The 18539-nt window shown below is 40.3% G+C and overlaps 1 protein-coding gene and 1 long non-coding RNA gene across 3 annotated transcripts in view; one reads left to right on the top strand and one right to left on the bottom strand.

Annotated features, from left to right (window-relative positions):
- ctnna2 (catenin (cadherin-associated protein), alpha 2) overlaps window positions 1–18539 on the bottom strand; it is a 358287-nt gene that overhangs the window by 28381 nt on the left and 311367 nt on the right. For both annotated transcript variants that reach the window (XM_031302751.2, XM_031302752.2), the window contains 3 exons: window positions 7335–7427; window positions 4978–5134; window positions 4131–4331 (listed from right to left, as the gene is read on the bottom strand). In XM_031302751.2, the coding sequence (XP_031158611.1) occupies window positions 4131–4331; window positions 4978–5134; window positions 7335–7427 (451 nt within the window). The remainder of the gene's footprint in view (window positions 1–4130; window positions 4332–4977; window positions 5135–7334; window positions 7428–18539) is intronic.
- On the top strand, window positions 6231–14732 carry LOC116052233. Its single transcript, XR_004105544.2, has 3 exons — window positions 6231–6241; window positions 6527–6529; window positions 14639–14732. It is a non-coding gene; the product is annotated as an uncharacterized LOC116052233 (long non-coding RNA).

Raw genomic sequence — 18539 nt, 5'->3', positions numbered from 1 at the left:
GCAATCAAATAAAAACACAAACAGCTAACTCAAAAAGACACATAAACACACACACACACACACACACACACACACACACACACACACACACACACACATACACACACACACACACACACACACACACACACACACACACACACACACACACACATTCAGGCACAGGATAGATGTTTTACACATGCACACCACTGATAAAAAAAAAGGGGAACACATCAATGCATTCCACTAAAATCCCTGCTCAAATCGCTTAGTGAAATCCTTGGTGACAGCTATTGACTTTTTGGTAGAGTCTAGTTAATTGGACTCAGTACCCTCTAAAAAGTGTGTGGTCCTATATCCTTTTCCTTTGTTCAGCAACACATAATCATCTTTCCCCCAGCTATAGATTTCTCCTTGACTGTGTTCAAATCCACAGACAGCAGGTCTGTGAGGACTGAGGGGAGAGGGAGGCAAACGTTCACAAGGATCAATAAGTGCTTTATGGTCCAGATCAGATGTGCATGGTAGCCCCTAAAAAAACTCAACTACCACAAACTTAGAGGGAAACAGAAAAGGGAAACACAAAAGCTCTTCATCAAAGAGAAATATGGAGCCAATGAAACACTGGTCTAACACAGCTGCCGGTTCCCTGCCTTAACATCTCAATTAGCACCCACAATCGGGAGGACACGAGGCCTTGTTAAAGTTTAAGACAGGAGTTCTCCCAAAGGCCATGCAGCCAGTGAGACTTGCCTATTTGCTGCATCTGTATAAACTGCATCATCTTAGCCTTTATCTTTAGGTGAAGTCAGACAGACACTAGCCATCCTAAAATCCGATGCTTGTATCCATCGTCTTGTCAAATTTATGCTAGGTTTTCTGCTTAAGTCTACAGTTCTACTCAGTGACGGACTGGAATCAAAATATGGCACTGGCATTTGTAGGACTCCTACTGCAGTCCCATAGAATGAAGCAGCATCTAAGTTTTACGTGTTGCCACATACAGGCAAAAAAAGTCATACTGTGGCTGCTGAAGTCTCCAATAAACAGATGTGTAAATTATTTCACTGACATTAAGAGTTTGTAGTTTAAAAATTCAGCACCAAGGACAGAAGTCCACCCACATTGGTCATTTTCTTCTTGGTCTCTGCATCCTACCACCCCTGTTCTTCAAACAGCCACTATGAAAAAGAAAATACTGCATCTGTAAGACTCATTTCCTGCAGGTAACACAAGGGGTAAATTTGCTGAAGCTATTACTTTCCTATAGATGTCGCACATCAGCATGTCTAGATCTGCCCGTCTAAACTGTTGCAACTATTACTTTTCTTGTTGACAAGGTAGTAAAGATTGGACTGAAACTGCAAGTCTATTGCAGTATTGGCTGTGACTGGTTTCAGGGTTTTTTTTGCATCAGTGGAACTGTGTGTTATTATTATCTCTGTAAAATTGTATTCATATGATAAAATTGTATTCATATTCAATGTGTTAATGTAGCCAACAGTGCAGTTCTTACAGGTTCCAAACTATAAGAAGTACAGTACAGCATCTAATTGTGTAGGTGCTTGAACTAAACCATATAGACAGTCGGCTGTGTTTCACATTTAACAATCAATTAAATTATCCTACAGTGAGTTTTTAATGTAAAACAAGTTATAACAGCCATGTTAAAAAAAACTTCAGAATGTCTGAAATATAGTCAAGTAAAATTACAAAGTAGACATGCTTCAGTAAAGTGATACTATCTAAAATCTTAATGTTATTTTCTGCCTCCGCTTATGTGTAGGATTGCATTCTGTTAGCCTGGTATATTGTGTATCCCTGGTCTAATTAACAAACTTTTTTTTCCTCATTTTTCTTTTGTATAAAGCATTCAGTTAGTACACTTCTCATTTTGATTGATTTTAACTTTACGTTATAATGTTAGCTCTTTAATAAGCAAATACATGATAAAGAAAAATCAGTGGGCAATCAATATTATGCCGTTCTCCATTCGTCGTTCTCAGTAATGCTGACATAATGCTTCTGGGGTCCTGCTGACTCTAGCAACAAGCTCAATACTCCATGGAGGATTAATAGAACAGCAGCACAATTATATAGTCTTCGTGTATGACAGGGTTATGGTCATAGGAAATTGACCTTAAGTGTCCACAAGATATTGCCACCGAACTTCATCAATTAATTACCCCAATTAAACTAAATTATGCAATAATAGAACAGAATGGGCTTAAGATACCATATAAGTAGCACTGTGTGTAGTCCATTATGGTGGAGATGAGCGCCAGCAGAGTGGCTCACACATGACACACGTGATTCACCTAATGCTTTTTGCGACTTATCAGCTAGTGAATGGGGGGGGGGGAGAGAGAGAGAGAGAGAGAGAGAGAGAGAGAGAGAGAGAGAGACACTGTGTCCCTCAATTATCCTGGCAGATGAAAGTAACGAGCAAAACAATAGATATAGCGCCTCGCTAAATGGGCTCTAATGGGAGAGATAGGAACCGGGGGAGGGATGGATGTGCAAGAATATAGAAAAAAGGCTGGTGTTAAAGAGGGATTGTAGTCCGATTTGATTCTTGTAGACAGATCATATCTAAATTACTTCTTTCCTTTTATCCTGTGTTTTTGTTTGTCCATCTTTCGTAATGGTGCATTTTTTAAAGTATACTTTTAAGCCATTTAAGGAGCTATTGCATTGAGCAAATATGTTTCTCAGGAAAATGAAGACACCGGACCCTTTCTTCTTTCCTAACAATACCTTAAACAAGATTGCATTAATGACAAGAAACACTGACTTCTCAAGCTCTGAACCACCGAACCACCTGTGTGTTACAAAACATGTTATAACATATGACAACATAACCAGTGCTGGGAAAATGAAAGAATGAATCTTTTCTATTGAGGCTTACTGCTTACAGGATATAGCCACAGCCTTGCACTCCGACGTTGACAAAAGTTTTTACCTTTTCCCTCCTACACAGCTTTTAAATGTTACTACATGAAACACCAGTGATCAAGGTGGAAGATTTACAACCTTAAATAGTGTCAGTGATCTTCTTCCGTACCTTTGCTGGTGCATTGCAGCATATTTTGGCATGTTACCGCCACCTATGCTGTAATTCAGTGGAATAGTGTGACGCCATTGGTAGGAATGTGTTTCATTCTTATTCTTCTTCTTATTTCATACACCCTGCACTCTTGTGGCCTACAATGCTTGATACTTGAAAACTTAAAACTCCTCAGCTACATATATACATACATATATATATATATATATATATATATATATATATATATATATATATACATACATATATATATATATATATATATATACATACATATATATATATATATATATATATATACATACATATATATATATATACATATATATATACATACATACATATATATATATATATATATATATATATATATATATATATATATATATATATATATATATACACACATCTAGAGAGAGAGAGAGAGAGAGGTCTGATCCAGCATATACTAAGCCAACATAACACTTTCATTTCACAGCACTAAACACAAGTTCCCTCTTCACTCCCCACTGCGTCCTCACACCCCCATAATCTGTGAAAAGTATTCAGTCAAATATGGGGGGAGCCAATCTTCACTGGTGGTGGGACTGAGACGTGTGTTGGCCCTGAGTCTGGTCTGCCACAGGGATAAACTCAGGTCTCCTGAAATGTGCTGTGATGCATGAGCCACACAGTGATGGAGAAAATGTATGAGAGGCAAGCGTGGCAGACGAGTGAACAGGTGCTGTCCAAGGTTTATGTTGGAGCCAAGACACTGATCCAAATTGTGGGATGCTGGGCATCCAGGCAATTAAGGTGTGTATGTAAGTCACTGACCAGACTGGGAAGCTAATTTAAGTGCTAGTGTGTGTTTGTGTGTGTTTGTGCGTGTGTGTGTGTGTGTGTGTGTGTGTGTGTGTGTGTGTGTGTGTGTGTGTGTGTGTGTTGAATGAAAGTAGTTTAACTTGCAAAAAGGGTTGTAGCAAAATGTTGGCTGCAAGCACAGCACAAGGGTGAAGGATACTGTATTCATCTTTACAATACACTGTAATACATTCAACTGTGACTTCTGCCACACCAGCTTTGTGTACAGTGCACTAACCAGTCTCAGACAGGAGCTTGATGGACTCCAGCACACGCTCGGTGTAGACCCCAGGTTCGTAGTTTTCCATCTCAGCGTTAATGATGTGGACCACACGAGCAGCTCGGCCCCGGATAGCTCCAGCAGTTCGGTCAAGAGTGTCCACGTCTCCCTCTTGCAGAGCAATTACGCATTTGTTGACATCCTCAAGGATGTGGTTCTCTTGGGAGAGACAAAAAAAGAACAACATTGAATGGAACTGAAGGGACACAAGGCTTTTTCTTGTTCGGAGAAATAATGTTTAGATTCATCATGTTTTTTTATTGTGTTGAAATATGTTTCACCATGAATGTGATGAATTTGTGAACAGTTACAATTCATTTTATCTAACCTGCTTCTTCTTAAAAACATGCCAATAAATGTACCAATGAACCAAAAGTGCGCCTCTCATGAACTTAATGAATGTTTAGTAGTAACATTATAGATTAACAATTACAATGTTATACTAAAATGACAAACGAATGGGAGATGTTGGGCAAAATAAATAGAACAAAATGCAAAGAAAAATGTTATTCCATTTTCAATTTAAACAGAAACAACCATTTGTTTTTAGGTTGTTTTGCTTTCTGACGTTTCTCTGATTTGCTCTATTGTGTTGTTGTTGTTAAATGTATGGTTTCTTTTTTGTTTTTATTTATATTGAGATTTTGTTTGTTTTTTTGTCACAGAGAAACCCCTTCAACTTGATGTTTGAAGCTTCCAGTAACTAAATAAAACTGTGACTGTGAGTGAGTGTAAATCAGGAACATCTTCATTGTTTTCTTCAATTTGCCAATCACTGAAGAATGTGTGCTGTATTGCTTCATACCTGACACAGAAAGGAAGTCATCCACAGAGGTGATGTCATCCACGGCCTCGGTCAGGATGCGCACCTGCTTCTCCCACTGATCCTTGAAAACATCCATGTTGTCCTGGGCCACCTTGCTTTGGGGGCGGGCAGCCAGAGTGAGAGCAGCGTTGATAACCTGACATGGAAGAAGGGCCAACATTGTAACACAAGATATGTAAAGAACAACACATACTGCAATATGTTAAAGGATAAGGCTGGCCTTATTCTATATTTTCCTTATTGTCTACAAATCCAATGAAGAGATAATAATAAACCAATAATAATCATGCATTAGTCCATCTCTATTAACTGTCTGATTTTCTACCCTGTCAGTGGCTCTGAGCTCAAGGCCCATTCTTTCCTATTAAATATGTACATCTTTAAAAACAGGTCATCAATACATAATTTCATTAAAGGTCCCATGGCATGAAAATTTCACTTTATGAGGTTTTAACATTAATATGAGTTCCCCCAGCCTGCCTATGGTCTCCCAGTGGCTAGAAATGGCGATAGATGTAAACCAAGCTCTGGGTATCCTGCTCTGCCTTTGAAAAAATGAAAGCTCAGATGGGCCGATCTGGAATCTTGTCCTTATGACGTCATAAGGAGCAAGGTTACCTCCCCTTTCTCTGCTTTGCCCGCCCAGAGAATTTGGCCCACCCATGAGAAAGAGAGACATCATGGCTTGCAAACATGCAAAGTAGCAGTTGGTCAAGGCCACACCCCCACCTTCCACCTTGCCCCCCCCTCTCTCCTCCTCAGTAGCATTTAAAGCTACAGACACAGAAATGGCACAAACTAAGGAAAGCTCATTGTGGGACTGTCTATAGTGGCTGTAATTCTGCACAAGACAGAATTTCAGGAAAGAGACTTCAGATACAGTATTAGGGGACCATTAAGGCCTATATAAAAGCATCCAAAAAGCAGCATGTCATAGGACCTTTAAACAAATAAGCTACCTTATTTCATTAAACATCTTGGCTTGGCTCTGTGAAAAGTGCATATGTTGGGGAATATTTTGAGCTTTTATTAAAGGAGCAGGGTGGTGTCCATGTTCCATGTTCATCTTTATGAAGATATTGAGGGGAGGGGCTATGTCAGGCATTGGCTTGAATTGATTGAATTGCTTGTTTTGTTTTTTCATGGAATTTGTTTAATATAAGACAAATGTAGAATATCACCAAACATATCATGTAAACACTTTGCCAGTACTATACGTTGTGTTAGAAAATATCACAAATATGTGTTGTCCAGAAAATCCATGGATGAATTAAAAAGATTTACCATTTGTTGCTTAAAGAGAGCAAAGTTATTTTTTTCCTAAAAGTATTTTGACTTCAACAGTCTGATCTACGTCAGATAGAACATTTGGCTTTAGACTAAAAACACCAACGCTTCACAGGATTTTACATTAAAATGATGAAACTAAAAGAGGTAAATTAAGTCCTTGTGTTCATTTTTTTTAAGATTAGCAAGGTCCTGCTGGGACTCTTTGCATCAACAGACTTGTAGATGCAAAGAGTCACAGGCAGTAGACAGGCAGTGTTACAAATAATAATAAATAACCATGACAGTTGGCATGTGTACTTTAACCAGAACTAGCATGCTTTTTTCTCCCTATTCCTTATCACTTTCTGTTTTTTAGATATAGCTTTAGTAAAATTAATCAGATTTAGGAAAAGAGATGCTATGATCTGGCCATGGCAGTCGTTGCAATTGTGTTTATCTTTATGTGTGTTTGTGTGTGTGTGTCTGTTTGCATGTGTGAAGATAAGGGACCTGGGTTAACTCTACCCAGAACAGATTGAAATAGTTCTCTTTGTTTCACCCCCTCTTTGTTCCTCCTTCCCCAGCCACAAAGTCTGTGTCTGTTTTTTTTAATCTGTCTGTGTTGAGCTTTGCCCAGAGGTATCAGGAGATGGTTCCTCCCCAAGTTTTCTAAGTAAGTGGGTCTCAGCAGGTGTGCATGGTGGGGCCTGCAGATTAGGTCCTGAACCTTAAATTCAGTCTTCCTTTTCCATTACTATGTTTGGTCCTGTGTGAATAGGCCTACCGTTAACCTTGGAAACAATGGATTGATTTTAACCTCCTCCTTTGCTTGCATACTGAGAAACAGTACAACAAGGTCCACCTACACACGACTCATAGCTCTTTCTCCCATTCTGCCAACCATAATTCTTTCTCTGTAATTTCTATCTATTCTAACTTTCTAAAAAACCTCTAAAGATAGCCCTTTGAGATGAATTCAGAAGAGTTTATAATTACCAACACATTTTGACTCATGCTGGTGTAAAGAGTGCTTTTTTATGGAGTGAAAGTGTTTTTTAAGTCCTCACCTGTGGACATAGGCTGTCAATTTGGGTGGCAGCCATTCGAACCAACTTCACACCCTCTTCATTGTTGGAGATGGAGCAAGCCAAGTTGGCCACCTGAATAAAGCAAGCAAAAACAATTACACTTATAACCGTGGGCTTGTTACCTGAAGGTCATGAGCACCAAAAAGTTTTCCCGTTCCCACTCTGGCAGACTCCCCACTGAAAAGCATTGGTTCATATTTTTGAGTTTGTCTTAAAACAACATTCACACACCCGTATGTAAGTTGAAACACTTTTTGATTGTTTCATACACTTGTTCCTTCTGTCCTTATCGGCTGTAGAGATCCCGTCCCAATGCTCTTCTAATGTAAGTGTTGGGGACAAAATCGACAGTCCACATCCTGTCCAAAAATACATTCTAAAGTTTATTCCAAGGCAATTTTGCCAGCTAAAGCCTTATAATGCAGGAGGATTGTCGATTTGTCCCCATTACTTACATTAGAAATGCATTAAGATGGAATTTTTTTCTTCACAGCCATGGAGAGAAGGAAAAATCACAGCGGCCAAAACGTCAGAGATAGACATGATATATTATGAACTTAGCCTTTGATGTGTGGAGTAGGCATGTACAGTAGATACATCCCTACTGTATATACATTAAGGCCTGGATACCCGACCCGAGCCCGACGGGTCCCGACGGTACCCGACGGGCCGGGCCGGGTTCGGACAGATATTTAGAAATGATGGTCGGGTTCGGGCCGGGCTCGGTCACATCAGCGCGATAAGGCATTTGTTGTAAAATGGTGCTGCAGCTCCTTTAAGAGAGCTCAGTGTGTGTGTAAAGTCGGCAGAAGAGAGATAGAGAAAGAGGAAGCAGACGTGTAGATGTGACCGGAGCAGAGTTGGTGAATAAGTTTAAGTTTTGTACACAGTGTGTGCGGTGTCCAAGATAAACTCCAGACTGAAAACCAAGTTCATTCATCTGCTCACCAGAAACAGGATTTTAACCCCAACGTTATATAACGTCGGCCCTGGAGGTAACGAGTCTCCCCTGGTTTTCTGATCACGGTCGGAATCGAAGCGATCAGGAAAGGTTAACACATTGAACATTTTAAATTAAACAGCTTATTAACGTGAGCTTGTTCCCCCGTGTGCGCTGATGCGCTCATCTGTTGACATTTCCGAATGCCTTCCAGTTGCTTAATAAAAGTGGGCTTTCCACACAAACAAACGTACATGTGTCATTAGTATGAGAAAAAAAAACAACGAGATTTTAACTGTGTCGGGCTCGGACATAAATATCATAATGCCTGACGGGCTCGGGTCGGGCTCGGTCACGGCTCTGTCGGGCTCGGGCCGGGTTCGGACGGAAAAATTCGGCCCGATCCAGGCTCTAATATACATGCAGTCCATGGTATGCATTTAGTATTGCTATCTGTGCAGGGAAAGGGAATTTAAACATTAGAAAATCATTGTTGCAAGAAACAATGTGCCAAAAGTTGGAGTCTGCATGAACACTTCAACACTCCTGGTCTTGTTTGTAATTACAGAGATAGCCAGTATCATACCAGACAATACAGGTGGCAATTTCATTTTTGTGCTTCACATTCGTATGGTGGATGATGTAAATGTTGTCCAACATATAATGTGTGGAAACTCATTTTTACAGACCCCTGATGGTACAGACAGAGGGCATGCATGTAAAGAATGTTTGTGACATAGTAGGGACATAGCACAGGTTGGTTTGAAGCACTCAGTTGCCGCAATGTAATTAGATTCATTCAGATCTAAAACGGTCAGACTCACACAATATGTATACAGAAAGCCTAACTTATTAGGTTGACATTTCCAGCATGCCTGTGATGCATGACTAGCACGCCTAAATCATTGTGAGGCTTGGTGGTGCAAAGAGGAGCTTTATTGTATAATTAAGGTGCCAGATGGTTTTTATGTATGAAACAACCATTACTTTGATTTATGTCTGTCCTTCTATCAAGGTACGGTTTCTTTATAACATGTTTCCAACCTGACTCCTTTATTGAAGACATCAGGCTGAGTGGCATTAGTATCTTAGAAAATGTCGGTTTGTGAATCTAACTTCTTTTTTTTTGTAAACTAATTATATTTCATTGATGGATTTAAAGATTTTGTGATTTGATATCTGTATGCAGTATATCATACAGACTGTTTGGTTAACTGGGACAGTTTGAGTAATTTAAAGTAATTTTAAAGGTAGAGCATATTAGAGGTGCTATAGGCTATTTGAAAACACAACCACATCTATATCAACTTCTTTCTGACAGTAACACAAACACACAGTCTGCTATATTACTATGTGAAGTCATCATATTTCTCCACAGTATCACAGCATTCACAGTTAATTCCCATAACTTCAAACTCTATATAATCCAATACCATCCAGTAAATCAGATTGCAGCATGAGCTCAGGCTTTAAACCTGAGCTAAACAGACACGTCTGTTGGCAGCAAAAGGTGCCAGTCTGTATTAGCACTTCTAGTGCTCGCATGTCACTGTTTGAGGCAAATTGAGGTAAATCAAATTTGTGTTAGAGGACTCTTGCTTAGAGCTCTGTCTCTTTACTCATGACAGCAATGAGCACATTGATGGATTGCAGTCTTTTACGTGAAGCAGTGTGTGTGTGTGTGTGTGTGTGTGTGTGTGTGTGTGTGTGTGTGTGTGTGTGTGTGTGAGTGAGAGAGAGAGAGAAAAGCAGACTGTGATTGAGAGTCTGTGTTCCACATAAACGTGAGTGGCTGCTTGCAGAAGGTTTGAACAAACATTCAACGCATAATTTAAAGGACATTCCAGCATTATTTAAGTTCCCTGCATTCACTTACTGTTTTACATTACAGTAAATTATACAGAGCATTTCCCGGAACCTATATTATGTGGTGAAATATTTGCAAATGTCTCCTCATCTTTGAAATGAATGCAGTGTTGTTTCTACAAAAGAAAGAAGAAGAAAGCATCCTGCTTTGTTTTTTTTCTCTTGGTTTATGACTGACAGAACACCTGCCATAGTATTAGCAAAACTCTCCAGTCTTGTTTGATCTCTCCTAAATGCAATGGATCTATTTCTAGAATGTTCGTGGCATGATATTTTGTTCCAATATGACTATGTGTAAGTTGGGCTGAAATGAAAATAACACTTAATGTCTCGTTGAATAACAAAGCCTTTATGTGTCATTTGTAGGACAAAGGTTCAGCACTTTTTCCATTTAGCTCTTTTTCCAATTACAGTATAATTATGGTACCTGAATGGCGAAAAGCAAGTCCCCTCTCTCTGTCTTTATACTGTAGTTTCCTTTCTCTAGTTCTGCACAGGCCCAGCTGCCAATGTGAGACTTCACTGGGCCCAAGTGAGGCAAAGGGGCAGAGGGCTTTCTTGAGGCTGGAAACATGCCCAACAGGCCCACTCCCATTCTCTCTTACCCCAACACAGAGAGTTGGGCCAGGGCCAACACTGCAATATCCAGCCAGAACTACTAATTGCAAGTATCTACGGAAGTGCCTCTCCTTTGAGGTTGTTTTTTTTTTTCAAAGAGAGGAGGGAAAAACCAAGACAGAAGGTTTGGGACTATGGTCAAGGATGTTGGAACAGAATATGCAATTCAAAGAGGTGTGTATATATGCATGCCTTTGTGTGTGTGTGTGTGTGTGTGTGTGTGTGTGTGTGTGTGTGTGTGTGTGTGTGTGTGTGTGTGTGTGTGTGTGAGAGAGAGAGAGAGAGAGACGGAGAGAAAGGGAGCAATAGAGAGAGATCCCTGCTGAATGCTCATTCCTCATTTTAGCCTCGAACAAAGAACTATCGATTTTGTCCTTTTGCTCTGCCATGGATAATCACTTCAATTCTAATTTGATGAAGGTTTCCACAGCAGTTGGAAAGATGGCCATTCTCATGTATGCTATCTAAATCACCTAAATGGAGCTAAGTAAATGAAAATAGATCTGACAGTGTCCTTTTTTCTATTTCTTTATGCAGGGGATTGCTGCTGAGAATCAGGAAGCACTGATGATGGTAATACTTAAAATAACATCTTACCAGTATTACTATATTGCTATTTAGCACTGTCTGTGCACAATGCACATAATCAGTTTATCTCCATGTAACCACCTTTTGCTGCACCTACGTACCTATTATTTATTATGTAATGCCTAAAACCTTTGACAAACAACTTCCCTTTTTTTAAATCTTTGATTGTTCTGGATTGAGACTTGGGTGGCTGTGCCAAAGAGCAGGAAAGCTGAGCGAGAAGAAGACTCTCCTTGCTTCACTCAGGACGGTCAGTGCCCAGTAAACGATGCCATTTCTACAGCCATTTTCGGGCAGCTACACCCAACAAATCTCCTTCCAGTTACTAACTCTCAAGAACGACTAATAGAGCCAGTGTCAGCCAAGGTGCTGGGCACAACAGCTTTGCCTGAGGAAGAAGCAGGAAGAGGACTTCAAAAGGAGAAGAGTGGGATTGTAAGAAGCAATCAGTGGGGATGGCATTTAAAGTTATGTGATGTAACACAGAAGCACTTTGTTCTATTTACAGTCTGTCATCTGGGTGCTTACTGGTTGCAGGGGTGGTGTTGGCGAACACTTTATTGACATGGGCTAAAGGGTCGTGTTTTACATCTTTCAAATCCACAAAACCACCAGAATATCTCACCGCTCTTTAAATGCCTCGCTAGTGCTTGTGCACACACGAGCACCGACATGCACTTACATACACAATAAATGTATCAGTCTGTCAACATAGATGGAGCAGAACATCAAACAGGGGAATACAGTATGCAGACTGTGAAACAATTACAGGCCTGCCCTCGCAGGAGTACTTCTATTTGTTTTAGTCAGTCAGCGGTGATGCCTGTACCTACAACGCATGGACCGGAGGTGACAGAAACAGGTTCAGGTGCATCACATTAGGTAACACCAGATGTCAAGACTGCGTGAAGGTCAGGTCTAGAGGGGATATCAAGGAGCAGGAAGCAACGACCTGCTGTGTCTGACTATAAACCCCGCCTTTGAAAATCAATCCCCATTAAGAAGTAAAGTACCTATTGCCTTTAGGAAGAATGCCCACCGGGCTCGCAACAACATCAAAAGGCATGCCAGACCTTGCAGCATATTAAACAATAAAAGTGTGAAATAATAAGAACAAAGGCAATAGATGTCTATGATAATGGTTGTAATGTATTTTGGATATTGTTCAGATGAATGCAGTTCATGATTAGTGGATTACAAATTTTCGGAACAATACATTAGATATCCTTGTCCTTATAGAGTGACATACAGCTCGTCATATGTTCTTGTGTGTGATCAAAGTGAAATCAAAAAGGAAGACTGTTTTAACAAAACCTCATTTGTACAATATTTCATACTTAATATTGCAAAATATATTGGAAAACAATGTAAGAGGCAATCAAACAGTCAATTCTTTTCTTGTATCGTGAGGATCTGAAATTAGGTAATGGCTTTGTGAGTCATTTTGATTGCTGATTGCTCTTTAATTGCTCCCTCTGCTACCTTTTTCCCATCCCCCACCCATCCTCGCCTGAGAGACAAAGTGGACCTAAATTGCGAGTGACTTTAATGCACTAAGGAGTTCTCTCTACACTTCCTAACTCAGAATGGAAATGAGTTCAAGTCACTGTTTACTAAGTGACAGGTCCACTAATATGTGGCTGACTGGGATACAATCCTACACTCCTCCACACACTGCCTCTCTGCAAACCCCTGGTTCTGTTCATCAACTCCATGCATGCAGACACAGTCACTACCACAAATGCAGGCACACACACAGACACAAAAAAATTCTCTTATTATTTCTAATGCCCAAATCTTTGAGATGAAAGATAGTGTTCACCAACTAGAATGACATTCAGGGGTTCGTCCTCACATTAGATCAAGAGGATTAAAAATAAGGTGGAGGATGGGAGCATTTCTGTCTCTTTGTTGACTTCAAATAGGAAGACATACAGTACATGCAAGATGACAATATTTATGTATTTATTTATTTAAAATTCATTATTACAAGGTCTCCTTCATATGGAGGACTACGGAAAATCTACTACAGAGATAACTCTGTGACCACTTTGGGGTACACCTGTAAAATCTGATGAGATGCAATACAACAGCTCAGCCATAAATGCTACCTTTACAAAGATACTAATATTTAGTTTAATGGATTCCATTATATTCAAAGGTGTTTTGCCCATCCCATGAACCCAAATAAAACTACAATGTGACTATAAAAATAACTAAAATAATAAACAGAAAAACAAATTGTTTAATAATGCAGGTTTAGCAAGGGTTTTAAATTCTGTGCTGCTAAACTGTAAGGGCCCTTTATAGCAACATGGAAGCTCACTGATCCGATTCTATACAGTCAGTGAATCCTTAACAAAGCTGCTTCTAGGTCAGCTCCAGCTATTGTACACATCCCTTTTGACCAGGCCTTTACAACAGGAACATGTACAGGTTCTGGAGACTGAGTGGATATGTACTGTACACTGGGGTACAGTGGAAGTCAGGAGAAAAAAATGAGACAGTCCATTCTGGAGTTCACAGATTAAAGTTAAATGCCACGACTTTCTTTCACTGAAACATTACTTCAAACAAACGTGTAATGTCTCCAATGCTGCTCCTCAGTGTGTTAGGTAATTAAGCTTGCTTTTTGACAGCAGTACTTTTTTTTAGAGTGCTACTGTGTTAAATTGCTGTTAATTTTGACATGCATGCGGTTAGAGTTAGACCTTGCATTTGTATTTTGGTCCTTTCATTTAATGAACAACACTGTCTGCAGCATATAAAATGTGTAGCTCAAGTAAGTAAAGATATTTTTTACAAGAAAAACAAACATTTAACATTTTTCTTAAATAATGCCTTTGGAGTGATTTTAACAATGCTAGTAAAGCTTTTAAAAAAACTTTAAAGCCCATTTCAGACTTAAGATTTGCAGCGAGATGAGTTGAAACTTGCAACTTGCAACTACTTGCAATACACCAGTCTGAAATGTTCTGAAACCTGCCAGTTTAGACCATATACTGTATATAAAGATGGATGATGTGTCTCCACTTCCTCCCACTGTACAAAAGTGAAGCAAAAATATCCCGGATACGGGCGATGCCATCTCGTAATTTTAGAGCCAGAGTCTGCGCAATAGTGGTCGGACGGTGGTGCCGCAGAATTAACTCCCGAACATACACCCACTCAACCAATCGCGAGTTAATCACAACTGTCAATCATGATGTTTCACCGCGTTTGTATAGCATCAAATAAGAATTCAAAACATAACTTATCAGAAAAAAATGAGCACTTGAACAAACACCAGCGTGATCAACTACCTAAACTGACAGAAACCATCTTTGGGAAACATCTATTTGAAGTGTAATTCTTTTTGTCTCATCTGCTAACATGGAGGGGCCGGGATTTATGACCTATACTGCAGCCAGCCACCAGGGGGCGATCAAGATGTTTTGTCTTCAATTATACAGGTTATGCATCTACCCCTGGTTTACACCAATGCTATAGACGAGAAGGTGTATCGGCGTCTTAAAATATGAATGATGATAGTGAGATGTTTACAACATTTCTAGTACTAATAAAACAGAAAAAATACTGTTTCATTTTTCTAATTCACTGCTTTGTTCTAATGCCACTCCCTCTCTTCATTAACCCTCTAGCTCGCTCGACCACTGCATGCGGGCGGCCGCTTGTTGAGCCTCCGTCCAAAACTCTGCCATTTCAACCAGCAACTGTAACTGACTTAACCAGTTGATTTCGCTATGAGTTTATTGGCTGTTGAAACAGGTGACGTCCTTTATGTTCTAAAACCAGCCACTGCCGACTTGACAAGCTGAGTCGCAGGCGACTCCATCAGCTGAGCTGGCTTGTGTCGAACTGAGATGGACCAGTTTAGACTGCTGCAACTTTTCCCTGCAACATTCTAAAACGGTTTTGTCACAAATCCTTGTTCTGAACTGGGCTTAATACGCTGAACCCAGCTGAGATGCCAAAACCTTGGTGCTCAATATAACTCCACTCCACGGATATAAACCACACTCACAAAATAAACAATCTGTCAGTTTTCTATTTTCTCACGATGACTTTGATGATGCCATACTTGCAAACTGAGAAGACACTTAATAGATTATGGCTACATGTTTGGAACTCATCTTGGATGCCTTGTTTCTGGCGTTTTGGGATAAGGCAAAAGCTGGTTTGCCGTCATTTAATAATTATTTAAGAAGTAATATAAAATAAGAACGTGGATTTAACATGTTGGTTTTGACCTTTTTACTTTGACCAAGAAAAATCCAGTGCAACAATTTTCTTTTCTTTAGAGTCTATATGATTCTAAATCAAAACAGAATAGCCTTCACAATCACATCATGGTCTCCTTGACAGTCATGACTGAGCTTGCATGAGAGGCTGACAGAATGTGATTTACAGTGGCCGTTTCTCTGAAGCAGCAGTTGGGGATTGGGTATTCCTGCTAATGCCATGGTTGGCTTCTCGATAAATATGATAATTTGCTGCAGGCTTCTAGGGAGGTGAACCAGCACTGCTAGTAGAGAGATGTTAGAGTCGTACATGAGACAGCAGCGAGGGTGGATGACAACAAAGTTCAGACAAGTACAGATGCAACACATACACACACCACCGGAAAGGAGAGTGGAGGCACCTTATGTAATATAAAATAAGATGCTAACAATCTCTCTGCAGAAGTCTCATGGCAGTTTGTGTAATGGTGACGTTATTTAATCAATTGATTTGTGTACAGGGACATGTTTTTCTGTGTTTTATCGTGTTGGTGAGCACAAATTTTAAACTAATGTATTTGAATGGGAAGCATATTACGTGATAACAGCACGATTATGGTAGCGATTAGTATTAAAAAGCTGAAAAACCGCATAAGGAGGTAGGTGGATGGGTCAAAAAACACAGGACTTTCACCCCGGAGACCGGAGATCACGTCCCGCGTGTGGTAGTTCCTTTCCGCATTCTTCTTCTCCTAACCACAGCCTTTCCCCGTCTTTCTTTTCCTAACCACAACCGTCCCGTTGTTGTAGCGCATCCCGTTGTTGTCGGTGTTATTGTCGCCGGCGTGCGGTGTTTAATTAATTAATTAATTAATTTTTGCATCTCCCAGAGACCGCGGATCGTGTCCCGGCGGCTGTTGTTGTCACCGTCTACTGCGTGTGGCATCGCTGTTGTTGCATCCCCCAGAGCAGCCCCGGGTCATGGCAGTTGTCGCCGGCGTGCAGCGTTTAATTTCCCCGTTGTTGTGTCCCCCAGAGACCGCGGATCGTGTTGTCACCATCTCCCCCAGTGTGTAGTAAAGTAGAAAATCGTTTCCCTGTACACGAATCAATAGATCAAAATAATGTCACCATTTCACAAACTGCTGTGAGACCGGGTTGGTACTCTTCTTGTTCACCCCTTTCTAGTGCTAAATGTCAAGGACCAGCGGTATCTTTCAGTGACCACATACAGATAGGCTTCAAAATGTAATTTATTTACATCAAAATTTGAATGCCTAAATGCAGAAGGCCATAGGAAGAGAGGATGGGCACCAAGAGAATACTATCAACAATAAAAAATTGTATTGAGCTCAACAAGGGACACAGAGAGGTAATAGAAAGCAATATAAACAAATCATAGAGCTAGCTGGACAGAACTGACTTGGGACAAGGATATATATGTGTGTGTGCATGTGTATGTGTGTATGTCTGCACATGCACTCAATTTAGAGTCCTGGGTATTGGATTATCTTGTTCACATTGCTGTGAATGACAGGGCATTAAAGAAAGTAGGGAGAGGGGAACAAATGGCTGACTCACTTTCCCTCAGGCAGAGGGCAACTATTCACACTTCCTATTGGCCTCAGTGTCTTGCTGCTTTGCTGTGCTTCAGACTTGAGGAGCAAAGGCTGGCTAGACTGATTTCTGTTCATTTTGCTATGAGCGCTCTCTTGCACAGAGGGTGTTGGTACCACCTATACCGTCATAAAGTTGTGTCTTCCAGGTAGGTAGTACAGTAGTTTGTTCATCTTACAACATATTTTGCCTTTGCTCAAGCTGGTGCTGCAGCCACAGGGGCCAGACTGTCTCTCTCATAGTTCCTCTCCATTCCTCTTTCCCCAGAAGAAAAACTAAAACAAAAAGCAGCTAGGGCTGTTTCAACTGAAGTATTGATTTCTCTTTGCTTTCTCTCTCCCTCTCTCTCCCGCCCTCCCCTTCTAAGAGTGCTAGCCAAGCAGTCAGGCTTGGCACCAAAACATAATTATGAAAATGGACCTCTGGGTTGTTTCTTTTAATCTATCTGTACGTTCCACATTCCCTCTGCAACATAAGCTATTTAAAAACTGTTTCAGGGGAATTGAAATGTTTAACCCACTGTACTGTAAAGCATGGTATACTTATTGGTGGCATGACATCGGTTGCTGTCTAAACCAGGTGTGTAACAGATGCGTCACTACTTTTAGCCAAAATTATCAGGAAATACCACTACAACACTGACTTGCATTGTATACTGTAAGCAGACCCTGCAGACGTCTAACTACCGAGACAGGGAGATTTGAGTGCGAGTTTCTGTCAAACGCTGGAATCACTTTACACTGTGTGGCACCCATAGTGCCTCGACTCAGACAGCAATTGCTGCTCTCCTCAATTTACAGTTCAGTGGCCAGTGAAACCCAAATGACACAGCCAAAATCAGGCCCATTTTCAAGACATTAAACTCTGCAGCACGACGTGAGATACAGTAGCTGCAGCATTAAAACGGCTTCCTTGCTCAAGGTCTTCATGTTATGTTGAAGTGCAAAATGCCATTATGTAAAACAGATATTTGGTTATATTTGGCCTGTTTTTACTAGTTGTATGTACTGTTGTAAGTATAGAAAATGTGTTATTCTGAACAACAGGTTATAAGGCAACATTTGTTCTGCAACAAAGGTCATGCAAGGTGTGATGCTTCTATATCTAAAACTTTAGTTAATGATGTAATCTATATTACCTTTGTCCCATTTGGCCTCTCATAGAAGGGAATATTAGCACCCTCTTTCATACAGGAATAGATTCTCAGTTGATCCAAAGGATCTATAACACCATTGTCCAATCTCAGACAAAATGCGAACACGGCAAGACCTTGACATTTCTCCACATCACATCCCTCTGCCTTCTCACATCTATCTAAGGCACAAGAAAAGCATG

Source organism: Sander lucioperca, chromosome 4 (assembly GCF_008315115.2).
Source record: "Sander lucioperca isolate FBNREF2018 chromosome 4, SLUC_FBN_1.2, whole genome shotgun sequence".
NCBI lineage: Eukaryota > Metazoa > Chordata > Actinopteri > Perciformes > Percidae > Sander > Sander lucioperca.
This window is presented reverse-complemented; position numbering and strand designations above follow the sequence as displayed.